Source organism: Meriones unguiculatus, chromosome 19, assembly GCF_030254825.1.
Source record: "Meriones unguiculatus strain TT.TT164.6M chromosome 19, Bangor_MerUng_6.1, whole genome shotgun sequence".
Lineage (NCBI taxonomy): Eukaryota > Metazoa > Chordata > Mammalia > Rodentia > Muridae > Meriones > Meriones unguiculatus.
Genome location: NC_083366.1, coordinates 11621895 through 11635895, shown reverse-complemented (window position 1 = coordinate 11635895; position 14001 = coordinate 11621895). Strand labels below are relative to the sequence as shown.

General features: G+C 38.6%; 1 protein-coding gene across 1 annotated transcript in view; it reads left to right on the top strand.

Moving 5' to 3' along the window:
• Positions 1-14001, top strand: part of Mrc1 (mannose receptor C-type 1) — an 83675-nt gene that overhangs the window by 35090 nt on the left and 34584 nt on the right. The window contains exons 7-11 of the mRNA XM_060373007.1: positions 2896-3081; positions 6391-6548; positions 8039-8149; positions 10891-11006; positions 13051-13199. Coding sequence (XP_060228990.1) covers positions 2896-3081; positions 6391-6548; positions 8039-8149; positions 10891-11006; positions 13051-13199 — 720 coding nt within the window. The remainder of the gene's footprint in view (positions 1-2895; positions 3082-6390; positions 6549-8038; positions 8150-10890; positions 11007-13050; positions 13200-14001) is intronic.

Genomic DNA, 14001 nt, shown 5'->3' with positions numbered 1-14001 from the left:
TGTCCATAGTTCCCGTGTCTCCACATCTGTAATAGGCAGCTTTGGAGCTACTAACCATTTTGGTCTTTGTTTGAATGAAATGTGTTTAGTGTGAACTGAGATATGCTGCAGGTGTGAAATACACATTGGATTTCCAAAACTTAGCATGGGATAAATGGGCAATCTTATTTTAGCTGATCATGTATCAAAATGATAATATTTTAGATATACCAAATGCAACTATATTGTTGACCTTGAATTGCTTCACTTTTATCTTATTGGCTACGGCCTAAAATGATGTGTGTGGCTTGCGTTCTAGCCACACTGTGCACAGTGCCCACCCATCCTCTTGAAAAACAAGGAGTCTTTTGCGTTGGTTTTACGGGAATCCTGTTCATTTCACTTGGGTTGGTTATTTCCTGTTTTCAGATTTTATGTGTGTTCTGTTCTGCTGGACATTGATCACAGAACCTCCTGCACAGTAGACAACGATTCTACCCCTGAGCTAGAGCCACGGTAGTCATGCTTTAAAATGCTCTTCAGGGTCATCTGTTAAGTTTTGGAAGTCTTTAGCATTGATTGGCATTATTTTCAGCTTCCTAGGCAGAAAAATTCAGACATCCCACCAGAGGGCTCCATAGCTATGCTAACCTTTCTTCAGTCATTCTCTCTTTTTCTCTTACTTCCCTTCTCCTCTCCTGCCTGTTGTCTCCTCACCCCTTTCCTTCCCTTTCTTTCTTTCTTTTTAACTTTTTTGGCAACCCCTGAAAGTGTCAGGAATTGAAATTGTACTAAGGTTTTTAAATAGGAAATTTTATTTTACAGCAGTACAACTTTGGCTGTTATAAATTAAAACTTTCTCCCATTTTGCCTGTGCACAAAGAAGTTTCAGGCAGTCTCTGCTCTTAAGAAGAAATGGGATACATTCATCCAAAGAGTGACAAAAGAGCCAACTGTGAGAGTCAGCAGGAAAAACAGGAATTCAAGGCCACCCTCAGCTACTGCCTGGGACCTTGTCTCACCCTTCCCCCACCCAGGTGCAAGTGTGATTAAAGGGGCTGGTTTTAGGCATTAAACGAGGCAGTACCTTCGAGATTACTTAATATTTAGCTTAAATATATAAACTAACCCAATATCACAGATTATGTAAAACATATCTGAAAAGCAGCGGAAGAAACCTGCTTTATGTCCAGTGGAGTATCATTTTCCTTTCACACTAACACTCACTGTGCTGGCTGTGTGCCAGGGCCCCCCCGCCAGTTTCAAAGGCATGCTGGGAAGAGTTGAGTGTCTTTTCTTTTAGACATCTTCACTGTAGCTCCCCATAGCTCATTACTGTCAAAGATTTGCGGCATGTAATCAAGGTTACGACACTTGACCGCAACGTCTCATAGCAACAGTGAGGGTGTTCAGCACTGATTTACTTAAATCATAATGATTCTGTGTGGCCTGTATCTGATAAGCAGAGTGCCTCTGTTCTTTCTTAGTTCAAAATAGAGTGGGGATGGGTGATTTAGTATTAATAAGCTTTCTGTTTAAAAGTGTGTGTGTGTGTGTGTGTGTGTGTGTGTGTGTGTGTGTGTGTGCTTTGATTCATATGCTTGCTTAAAACCCCCTTGTGGCAAATGCAGGTTTGGCCCAAAAAGCTTCTCAACCTAGACTGTTTTTATGGCCACAGTACTGGGTGACATCTTTCGGGAGTGAAAAATTGCTCTTGGGTTAGTTTGGAGGGACAAGTGGCAGGCTGGCTGCACAGGTTCCTGGGTATCTACACCCTTCGTATTCCCTTCTTAACAATGTCCACACACATCCTCCTCCCTTCTTAACACTGTCTCCTACCTGCATTAGGACTCTTGCTCTTTCTCCAGTGGATGGCAGTTTCCTTAGGGTCCATGAGAACAAGCTGTATTGCAGTCTTTTAGAAGCCAGATTGAATGTCTGTCTTCATGCTTTCCATACTTAAACAGTGCATCGCAGATGCTTGGTTCAGGTTCACAGGTGACAAGCAGATATAATTAAGTGATCTGTTGGTAGGCTTGTTGCAGGCACACATTTTATATTTTATATTTCTCATTTGTCTTTATTTTACTTAATTAATGGCTCCGGGGTTTGAACCTAGGGCCTCACATATGTGCTAACATTGCGCTTGTTTCATCAGTCCTGACTTCATTTTATGTTTTCCAATGCAAATTTTTATTGATTAGTTGGGAGTTCCATACAGTGCACCTGATCACACCTCCTTCCCATTCCTCCCACGTCCACCCTCCCACCTTTGTGCCCTCCCCACAAGAAGAAAACAAGATTTGCCAAATCCAGTTTGTGCTGCCCGTATCCTCACTGGAGTATGGTCAAATTCCCAGTGGCCAGCAGCTTAAAGATAATGGAGTCCTTCACCACCCCACCCACCCCACCCCGACGCCATCAGAAGTCATCAGCTGTGAAGAGCCATACCTCAGCTTCTTTAACACAACTTTTTGTTTTGTTTTGTCTTTTGAGACAGGGTTTCTCTGTGTAGTCCTGGCTTTCCTGGACTCTCTTTGTAGACCAAGCTGGCCTCGAACTCAGAGGAATGACCTGCCTCTGTCTTCCCAAGTGCTGGGATTACAGGTGTGCCTGGCTTTTATCACAATTTTTGGGGACTCTCTTCCATGGCTTCCAGGATAGCTGAGTGAGCTAAGGTGGTAGACATTATTTTAAAGAAAAAGATATTTTTAAAATCACCCCCTTTTAAAACAAAACAATATATATCGTATATCAATATCTCTTATGAATGTGTATGCCATAAAATGAAGAATGCTATTTTTATGTCTACAATTGTGAGGTATTTAAATACATAATATACATATTTACATAGGGTAGTTGAAAATTTAGACAAACTTCTTTCAAATGCTTTCTAAACTTCTTTTTCCTTTCTAGAAAGTGATGTCCCTACTGGCTGCCCTAGTCAGTGGTGGCCCTATGCCGGCCACTGCTACAAGATCCATAAAGAAGACAAGAAGATCCAGAAGTATGCCTTGCAAGCCTGTCGGAAGGAAGGCGGTGACCTGGCCAGTATTCACAGCATTGAGGAGTTTGACTTCATCTTCTCCCAGCTAGGATATGGTGAGAAACTTGCCCTTGACACTGAGCTCATCTTGGCTGCCTCCTCTCCGCCCGTATCTGGAGAATATAATTAGAAATGACTCACTTAATTAATTTAACCTGATAGTTGATTGGCAATGCAGATGTTACTTCTGCCAACAAAGATTATGTAGCAGTTTAAGTAATTGTATCATTAAGATTAAGAAATATAATACTTTCTTTTTATGGGTGGTTTTCAATATTATTTGCCCACATAATCTGGATTGAAGGGTGTCTGTGTTTAATTTGGCCACAGAGTAAGATTTGGAGTTTCTGTGTGTGTGTATGTGTCTTGTAAGGCGAGTATTATAGCTCTCAAGAAACATCTGTAAACAAACCACCTCACACTTACGATTTTGTTTTCTTTACTGGGGTGTCACACAGAGTAAGAAGTAGGTAACTATAAAATATGCTGTCCTGAGCCTTTGAAAGAAATTTATACAGTTTTTGGCATGTACTTTTCAGACTATATAGAGAATGCACAAAATCAGAAATAAGGTACTAGATGAGCAGAATCATATGTGTGTGCTTGTTCTGAGAAAAGCAGGCTAAGAGACAGGAAGACAGACCCCTGCAGGCCTGCTGACTAAATGATGATCATTTTCATCTCTCATGATGGGGCTGCTGAACAGCTGCAGCTCTTCCTAAATTCCACCCAGCAAAACAAGAGGAAATGGATGTTGGTGATGGAGTGCCTCACTTCCTTACCAACATTGCCTGAAAACTTACCAGGGTGCAGAGCAAGAAAAATCACTTAATAACCTTACAAGGAAGAAAAGACTGGAGGAGCAGATAAAGATGTCAAACGCTTGCAAACACTATTGTTGTTAACACAACAATGGAAACCATTTGCCTAAGTACCTGATCTTGAGGTTCTGTAGGTTGAGGGATACAGCCCCATAGGAAGAAAAAGGAGGATTCCCAGAATCCTCAAGGTGGTGCTTCTTCTGTTTTTTTCCTCTGGGTCTTTTTCTTCTGTTTGTTCTTGTTCTCTCCCAGTTTGTTTGCTTTTGTTTTATTATTATTTAAATGTTGTTTTTGTCTTAAATGAAAATAAGTAAAACCTGGGTGTGGTGACCCTCCTGTAATCCTGGTGGTAGTTAGATGAAGACACGATGATCTTTGATGGTCACAGAGTATTCAGCCTGGCATTCCATACTTGGCAAGTTAATTTTTGGAGCCTGTGGAAAGACATTTGAGTTTGTCCTGTAGCCTCTACATACATATGTGTGTGTGTGTGTGTGTGCGTGCATGTTATCTCTCTTTCTCTCTCTGTCACACACACACACACACACACACACACACACACACACACACACAAATAGCCCGTGCAGTATGTAAAATCTTCCTAATTATTCTATGCTCATGTAGCCTGGGAAACTCAGATTAAGTGGTGGAAGTGTAATCACAATGAGAGTATCTAAATAACAGTCACTCAAGCTTCTCATGGCCTATTGAGAAGCTAGCTAATGGACCAGTGTTAGAAGCAGCTTAGTTAAGATGCTAGAGGGCTATCCATCCTACTCTTTATGACATGATACAGCTATAGCAGAGTCAAGTATTTTTATAGCCAGTTATTTGTGGAAGCTGCATGACCAAGGTTTCACTTCAGTTCAGCCCGAGAACAAATGAATGAGTTAGGAAAGTTTCCATTGAAAACAGGAGTTATGGGGATTGGAGAGATGACTTAGCTCTTGAAAGCACTTGTTACTCTTGCAAAGGAGCTGGGTTTGGTTCACAGATGGCAGCTCACAACCATTTGTAATATCAGTTCCAGAGTATCTGATGTCCTCTACTGGCCTCAGTGGGCATTGCATGCACCTACTATATAGATGTACATGCAGGAAAAAGAAAACTCACATAAAAGAAAAAGAAAATCTTTTTAAAAAGAGTTATATAAACAAAGTATTTAAACAACATCATTTACAATATTTCAGTACAGTGTTTTCTAATGTAACAGAACAAAATAATCTCAATAAAAGTAGAAAACTGAGATATTGCTTTTAAATAAAATCTTTCAAAAATTATTTTAGTTAGATGAGATAGAAACTCTAATATTAGTCATGGAACTAAAGTACAAAGTTGGTAATCTAGAGCCTGAGTATGTAAGGAGTGAATACAAGTTCATATAGTTTCTTTAACTGTTTTATAGAAATTGATTTAAAACTAAAACACCCGTGTGTGTGTGTTTATAGAATGTTAGTAGATTTCAAGGAATCCAACAGGAAAACAGTTTGGTAGGAAAAATATATGTGGCAATGCCATAATAATGCATAGTTCTTTATAAACTAATATAAAGAAATTAAAGCAGATATACAAAGAAAACTCATATATAATTGTGTAATTTTGCATTGGTCTGGATCCTCAAGTTCTTGAGGGTATATAAGGCCTCTTTGAAGCCTGTGTTTGTTACTCAAAAGCTTCTGATCTGCCAACTCAAGTGAAAGGAAGAGGGCCCCATCCTGGTGCTATCCCCTTTGCTTCAGGATTCTGGAAACATCTGCTAGAGCTGGCAAAAGGCCACTCGAGGACTTCTCCAAAAATGAAGTTGATTGACAACCTCCAGGAGGAAGAAAATGAGCCACTTAAGGACATTCTTGTAGGAAGTTTTCTTCATTTTCTACCCAGTGTCATTGTTACATTCTTTGAAGTCATTGGCTTTTAACATTGAAAGCTTGGAATCAAAGGCTGCAGTGTCGTTCCCAGTTAAGCAAATTAAATAGATATTGAGTTGTATAACATTTAATTTTAAAATTTGGAAATACTTATTTTATAGCCATGAAATCTGATATTTTCAGTCACTACAAATTTGTTTCATAATATATTTGACTGTCATTGACTACCATATGTATATATGTATGTGCGTGTGTATACGTACTATAAATTTGTTCTATTATATATTTGACTCTCTTTGACTATCATATATATAGTTCCAGAAATGTAAGTTATTTGTAACAGAAACGTAGATTCACAATATTAGGGTTGCTCATTTCATTTTCATAACTCCCATAAAATATAATATTGTAACTAAAAAATAACAGTGGCATTTACAATGGAAAGAAAACATGGGATAAGCTAAAACTGACATCATAATATGTAGTCAGTATGTATCTATTGCATGTAGATGATTATCTTTTATAATAGTTCTATAGGATCAGGGTAGCAGAGCTCAGTGGACAAACCCAGTGCCCTCCTTCTGGTACGCTGCTGACCTTTAGAAGGGGTGCTGACTTTGTACTTAATTACTTTTGGAAATCTGTACATAAACCCTTAGTGTTTTTCTTCCTGTAGAGCCAAGTGATGAGTTGTGGATTGGTTTAAATGACATCAAGATTCAAATGTTCTTTGAGTGGAGCGATGGGACCCCAGTGACATTTACTAAATGGCTTCGTGGAGAACCAAGCCATGAGAATAACAGGCAGGAGGACTGCGTGGTGATGAAGGGCAAGGTGAGGCGCTCTGCTGATGCCTGATGATGGTTCCAGGAACCTCCTTCCCCTGAGTGGGTACTGTCTCTTGAGATTGCTTCTGTTGTTGGTAGAGATTCAAGTGGCGCCACAGCTGAATTCAGTTTCATGAGTGTCTCACTATGGTCTAGCAAAGTCAAGAAGACCATACAATAAATGATATAAACTTTTGGCTAAAACGGTAACATTAACTAATAAATATTACGTCTGTCTGCTGAATTCTGAAGTATATACATATATGTGCACACAACACCATTTAGAACATATTTTTGTATAATTTGTGTATTATGTATGTATATGATTTGGTCCAACAATTTAGCAGTTACACTGTCTGCTGGTTGCTCTGAATAGAAAATGTAGACCTAATTGATTCTGTTTTTACTCTAGAATCTGTAGTTGAGGAGCCACATTTTAATTTTCAGTGTACATGCAGGTCTTGTATTAAATGATTCCTTCCATGTTGTAAACGTGATTGCAGTAATCAATGAATATTTTTCTGTTAATAGATGGTAGATATGAGACTTGTATCAATTCCTCCCTCACTTGCATAGGGGATAATAATTGTGTGCATCTCAAGTGTGGAAATGAATATTTTAAAGCCTTATGAATATATTATGCACAGTTCTTGGCCCAAATGTGTTATTAATACATTCTACTTACTATTTTTATTATTTAATAATTATTATAATGAATTGAAATCTTGAGAACAGAGTAGTTGTGATCTAGTCAAGGAGAGGACAGAAGAAGCCAGAGAGTAACATTTAGGAGTAGAGGAAGGTGAGTGGGTAGGAGAGTAAGCTTTTGAGGATCAAGAAGCGAGAGAAATTATTCTTAGGAGCAGAAGAGAAAAATCTGCAGTTTATGGCCATTGCTGTGGCTGTCAGGCTAGAAACTTGATTGCAGAGTAATTAAAGATAAATAAAATACAAGCATTTTTCAAAATATTTATCAAGGGAAAGAGGAGGAGGTCTTAGCTTGATGTGTCTAAGGGAGTAGGAGGTGTTAAAATCTTAAACAAGGTGGAAGATTAACCTCGATCCCCAAGGACCCTCATCAACTAGATGAGAAGGAAGGAGCTATTACTGTGGTTTCAGGTTTTCTCTTAACTCTCGTTGGCTGGCAAGGGATGTTTTCTGGGTTATACACAGTTGGGTAACTTGACTCGGGAGGATACTACATATGAACCAACAGTGAGCATTTTGCGATAAGGACTTGTAAGAAATTAAATTTTTTTTGTTAGTTCCCTCCACGTAGTTGCTTTGATAAAGAACCATATTTGACCTACAGTTTCTTCACATCTGTATACTTAGAGCCAAATATGCTTCTAAATTTCAGACATGAGTGTACCATTTGTCTGTAGACGCCAGCTTTCCTTAACCAGCATATATAAGGCCCTGGGTTCAGTGCCAAAAAAAACAAATGCACCAAGGTCCTAAAACAGATAATCATTTATTTTTCTTTTTGCTCTGTAGGATGGGTACTGGGCCGATAGAGCCTGTGAGCAACCATTGGGCTACATCTGTAAGATGACATCACAAACTCATGCTCCAGTGCCCGAGGAGGCAGATAGAGGCTGCCGGAAAGTGAGTACAGCCGGAGCACAATGATTGAGATTGTGCTCAATTGGTACAACAGGCTTTATTTTGCCTACTTATCATCAAAGGCCAGTGTCCCAACTGTATAAATACTCTGTGTCTTGCTGTGTCTGATCCTCCCATCATCCTTCTTGAAGTCTCCTGAGGTAGTGTCCAGTTAACGAAAGGGCACACTTGCTCCTTGGCTTTGTTTGCAATGCCGTGAGAACTTAAAAGAAAACTGGGAATAAGGTGAATCAGGGTGGGTGATGAGATGAAGACAGACTTCAGAAGTGTTGTGCAAGAATAGGTAGTCTGTGACCTTTTGGGGAGTTAGAGATAGATAGATAGATGGAGATAGACAGAGAGACAGACACACAGAGAGACAGAAGCAGACGCAGAAACGCAGACACAGAGTTCTAGAAGACTAAAACATATATATTGTAAATGATTTCTAAAAGCATAAAGAAAGTACAAACATAGTTGTGTAGGCTTATGTGACTATTTTCCTGTTTGAGGAATAGCTCATCTTCCTCTTTTGTACTTTCACACTTCTCCTGAAGTAAAGGCAAAGTGAAAACTTAACAGTATTTTCATAACACTTTCAGTGCTATGCTGTGGTCACCTTGTCTGGGAACAGACAACACGAGATAGTTTCTGACGCATAACTTAGTATAGGGCACATAAGATGGAAAGAAAAACAGGAGATAGCAGAAAAGTCACAGCATGTGAGGAATGCATGAAGGATCTTAACAGCGGTCAAAATTCCTGCTAATTTTGCATCCAGAAATTTTAGCCAGAGAAGTTACAAAGTTTCTTTCCTTTTTGTGTGCATGTTCATATGGATGAACATGTGTGTGCTGGTGTTTGTGCGTGTGCGTGCGTGTGTGTGTGTGTGTGTGTGTGTGTGTGTGTGTGTGTAGACCAGAGATCAACTTTGGGTCTAATTCCTCAAATACCATGTACTACCCACTGTGTGTGTGTGTGTGTGTGTGTGTGTGTGTGTGTGTGTGTTTGTGTGTGTACTTGTGGTGTCTGTGACCTAAATTAGTGCTGGCGATCTTGCTTGATTGCCCTTGTTTTTATTTACAGAAGCAAGGTCTCTTACGAACCCTGGAGCTTACTAATTCTGGCTACTCTTGCTGGTCGTCTTACCTGGGGCTTTCCTGTCTCTGCCTCCTGAGATTGGGGGTCATAGGTGGCTGACATACCTGCCTAGCTTTCACATGGATCATGCGGGTTTGACCTCCAGGCCTCACACCTGCTCTGCAGGCACTGTATCCGTATAGTGCTAGTGTTTATATTCTCATGTAAATGTGTTTTAAGCTTCTTTTTACCGTCCCATCCCTCTACCTGATTGACTAATTCTCTCTGAAACCCTATTTATTCTGTTTAATCTGATTCTTGTATTTTTAATTTTATTTCTCTATTTTTTTCTCTTTAGAAGTTCTGTTTTGGTTCAAACCTTTCATAGTTTGGTCTTTATTTTATCATTGGCTGTTAAATCATGTCAAACTGGATTATTTGTATAATACAGTTTTCTTCTGATTGTTCTATTATGTGAACTCAGTGATCCTTACTGAAACAAGACATTTTCTCACTTAATTTTTGTTTGTGAGTTAGTGCCCATCTGCTAATTCCCACAATGGCTTTGTTTGTACAGATTTCTCTATTATGTAGTTTTGTATTCTTCTTAAAATATCTATGAATTCTCTTTGAGGAGACAAAATATTACTTTGTCATTCAGTTATGGATTCTCACAGTGTTTACAGAGTGAAGTAGCACAGACTTGGCAATTGATTGACTTTGGCAGTATTGTATTGAAAACCCACAACCTTGAAAACACGAGGCGATTACTCGACTACTGAGATACAGTCACTTACCTTTTTGGTTTTTGGCTTTTGACAAGGTTCTGCTATGTATAGCCCAGGCTGGCATCTGACTTTTAAAAGTCTCCCAAGTGCTGGCGTTACAGGCATACCTGGATGGCATTTATTTTGAAACTTAAGACTCTTTCCTGGAATTTAGCATGCCAAGCAGATAACAGACCTGTTAACTTAGAGTGGTGTAGCTCTAATATTCTATTTCTTTTGCCCTAAAAGAAGGCCAAACTCGGTGAGAGCGCAGCATTCACGGAGGACACTGACCCCAGACCTCAGTCTGCATATGCTCCTAGTGGACCCACAGGTTTCGCTTTCAGATTGGTTTTAGCACTTCGAGAGTTCCTCTCTTCCTCTCAAACTCTTTCCTGGAATTCTGATTTTTATGTACATGATTTTATGTAGTATTTCGTATATCTGAAATGTGTGGAAAGAATGTCATTAGTCATGTAGCCCGAGTCTATTCTCCGATGGCTAGGCAGTAGTTTTATGTTCTGCCTTTGACATCAGTGGACTTCTAAGGTTACAGTTCCTCACGATATTTTCTGGGATTATCTCATGTGAAATGAATTCCGAGCTGTATCACTCGATTTCTTCAGGAATCATTTCACAAGTAGTGTTTCTTGGAAGATGCATCAGAAAGCAAGAGGACAGCTTTCCTTTCATTTCTTGTCATTATTTGTCGTGTGAGGAACAAGTTTGTAATGTTTTCTTTATTCACGTGCATAAACAGTTTCTCTCACGTTTAATAGCATTCTGATTTGTGTTCGGTGGACATTCCTCTTCATCAACTTGTGGTACATGAAGGAATCCTTTTTAAAATATATCCTAATACATACACCTGATAATCCTCTCATCTGTTTGTTATAGGGCTGGAAAAGGCATGGCTTTTACTGCTACTTGATTGGACACACCCTTTCAACATTTGCTGATGCAAACCAAACATGCACCAATGAGAAAGCTTACTTAACAACAGTTGAAGACAGGTATGTAATTATTTTAAATATTCTAAAATAAGTCAAATAGTGAAGATGTTAAAGAAAAAGATCTCAGATTAACATGCTACAAATTTTGAAGTAGATTATATATGATCTTGAGCCTTGTTTTACAGAGTGAAAATGTTTAAAATATTCTTATTTGGAGGCTCAATTGAAAACATTGTAAGATCACTTTGTTACTTTTATGCATCTATTTACTTAGAATATTGCTTTTAAGATAGAGTCTTACTGTGCAGTCCTGGGTGGCCTGAACTTGGTGTGTAGATTAGACTGGCTTCAAAGTCACAGAGATCTAAGACCCTAACATCCCAAGTAAATATCACAGTATCTGCAAATAGTCTACTCATTTTTCTATTCTTTTATTTTCGTCACCTAATTATTTAGTTATTTTTTTTCCTGGTTTGGCTAATAGACTAATAGGCCAAGAAAATCAAGAGCTTAGAGAGGATTTTTAAAAATGAAACTGAGGTCCCATCCATATTTGAGATTTATTTACTTATTCTTTTTTTTTTTTAACTTACTGTTTGCAAAGCTTGGATTACACACTCAAGACACTTCAAAAAAATTAAGTGTGGTTTCATTACTTCAAGGCAGACTCAAAATCCACAGTCCTGCTGATACTAAAAAATCTCATGATAAAAATAGCTATCAGAGGATTGGGTTTCAACCTCTATGTTCCTCTCACAGCAATGAGATGCTGATATAAACATCTGACCACAAGAACACAGAAATGTCTTCTCTCAGGGCAGAGAAGGTGAATTATTTAAGCCCCATGGGGATACCTTATGGCCTGCATTGTGATTGGTTGGTTAAAAGAGTCATGTACAAGAAAAGAATTATTCTTCATGTCTTCTTTGTGCTTTTTGTATTTATGAACTTACTGACTGTCGTTAAATTTGCTTTTTATGTTTTAAAAAGTAAATTGTCCTCATAGTGTCTTGTTTGCTGTATTTATGAATTATTTGGTCTACAGTTAAATAAAACATCTGCCATTTTTAAGTAGTGTTCACATTCCTTTTGGTTCTCTCTGTGGCTCTCTATGTTCCTGAAAACTTAGTGCCTCTTTTCACAGACATTTCTGCCTAAGTTGCCTATGTTGTTTCAAGTGTTTTTTTAGCTAAGACAAATCTTTGTTGCTTTGCCTGACAAAGTGAAGGGGAGTGAAACGTGATGGTCCCAATTTATAACCCTTGATGACTCTACTGCCCCTTTATCTCTGTAATCAAGAATTGAGGAGGACACTTGGCCTGTGTGAAAAGTGGACTGGTTGTTTCAAATATTTTTTTTAAACTGCTGTAGTTTTCTCCTTTGTAGTTTCAAAATTCTCTTAAATTTTGTGGAAGCTAGAGAGACCAATGTAAGGAGCAGAAAAGAATGATTTGAATCTATCTGAATGGATTGATTCACTCAGCTAGACTTTTTCTTCAAAAGCTTGCATTTCCTTAGTTAAGTGCATTATAATTTAAATGGTGTAAAACTGTTATTACTGTGTGGCTTTTTTCTGGAAAGTTATGAAATGGTTACTTACTTCAGATCATCAGTGAAATGATTCCACCCAGGCCCATCTTGGTGAATCAGTGAATTTATCGGGTTTACTTATAGGAAGAGGATGAGTAAATGGTTACATATATGGGCATGAGTGATTCAAAAGCCCACCACAGCATTGGTGGTGACTCATGGAGGTTGCATCTCTGACACTCCTTGATGAACCTATAGGTAGCTCCATCAAAGACTCTGCTCCTAGCAATTATCTATTGCTTCTGTAATCCCAGAGAGAAGCCCTATGAGTCTTGTAAGTTTCATAAACCTCCTGATCTTTCTAAGTTTCCTTAGCTTCCTAGATCTATGAGATGCCTTCTGCCTTAGAGAATTTTGGAATCTAGAGGAAATAGCAACAGAATAATAATGCAGTATGTTTGAGTTATCGACTAAATCATAACTCAGACATACAATTGAAATACTTTTCATGTTGATCATTTAAGAAATTTACATAAATGTTTCTAAAGTTTAGTTGAATTTAATTTTTTTAAAGATATGAACAAGCATTCCTGACTAGTTTGGTTGGATTGAGGCCTGAAAAATATTTTTGGACAGGACTTTCAGATGTTCAAAACAAAGGAACGTTTCGATGGACGGTGGAAGAGCAGGTGCAGTTCACGCATTGGAATGCCGACATGCCAGGTACGCAAGTGCTGTGCTCACGTCACTTCCCACTCCCGTCAGCCAAGCCTGTCATTCACCCCACGCACCTTTCCAATGCAGCATGGAAGCCAGTTGTGTTTCAGTCATCTCTACATTTCTTTGGCCCCTCCTTTCCATCCAGCTTGCAATATTCTGGGACAAAAGGGGAGAGAAAGTTGTTAAGTAATTTGGTAGTGGTGCATTTGAAAAGATAAAACATTCCAAGTGTCCACAGATGTTATGAAGCTTCACCTACCTTTTGAAAATGTAAGGCTGTATAGGAGGTAGATGCAAAACTTTTCACTGGGGCTAAATATAAATATTAATGTGCCTGAATGGTGGGGCCAAGGAAAGTGCTCATGGGGAATCATTGTTCTGCTTTCTTCCATGTATTTTTATAATTAATTCTTTACATAGCTTTGTTTTTATTTTATCCTTCTAAGAATGACCAGGGTATATTTACATATCTTCATTTAAAAGATGCAGACATTGGAACATTAGAAATTCCCAGATTAGGACTTACACTAATTTGGGTAGTAGGCAAGTCTGAGGTATCTGGTTTTGACCCAACCAGCTGCCATGGTATTTTGACTTGTTTTCTTTAACAGGAGACCATAAATGGCCCAGTAGACCCTGAAAGTGCCTTTATAATCTTTCTACATTGATGTTAATGGTGAACGATACTACTGAATTTGACATTACTCATAAAGTTCAACACCCTTTACAGAAAACAAGTCATTGCTAAACAAGGAATAACCACTTAAGTGAATGGGTGCTGCCTGATCCAGTGTATCCTACTCTT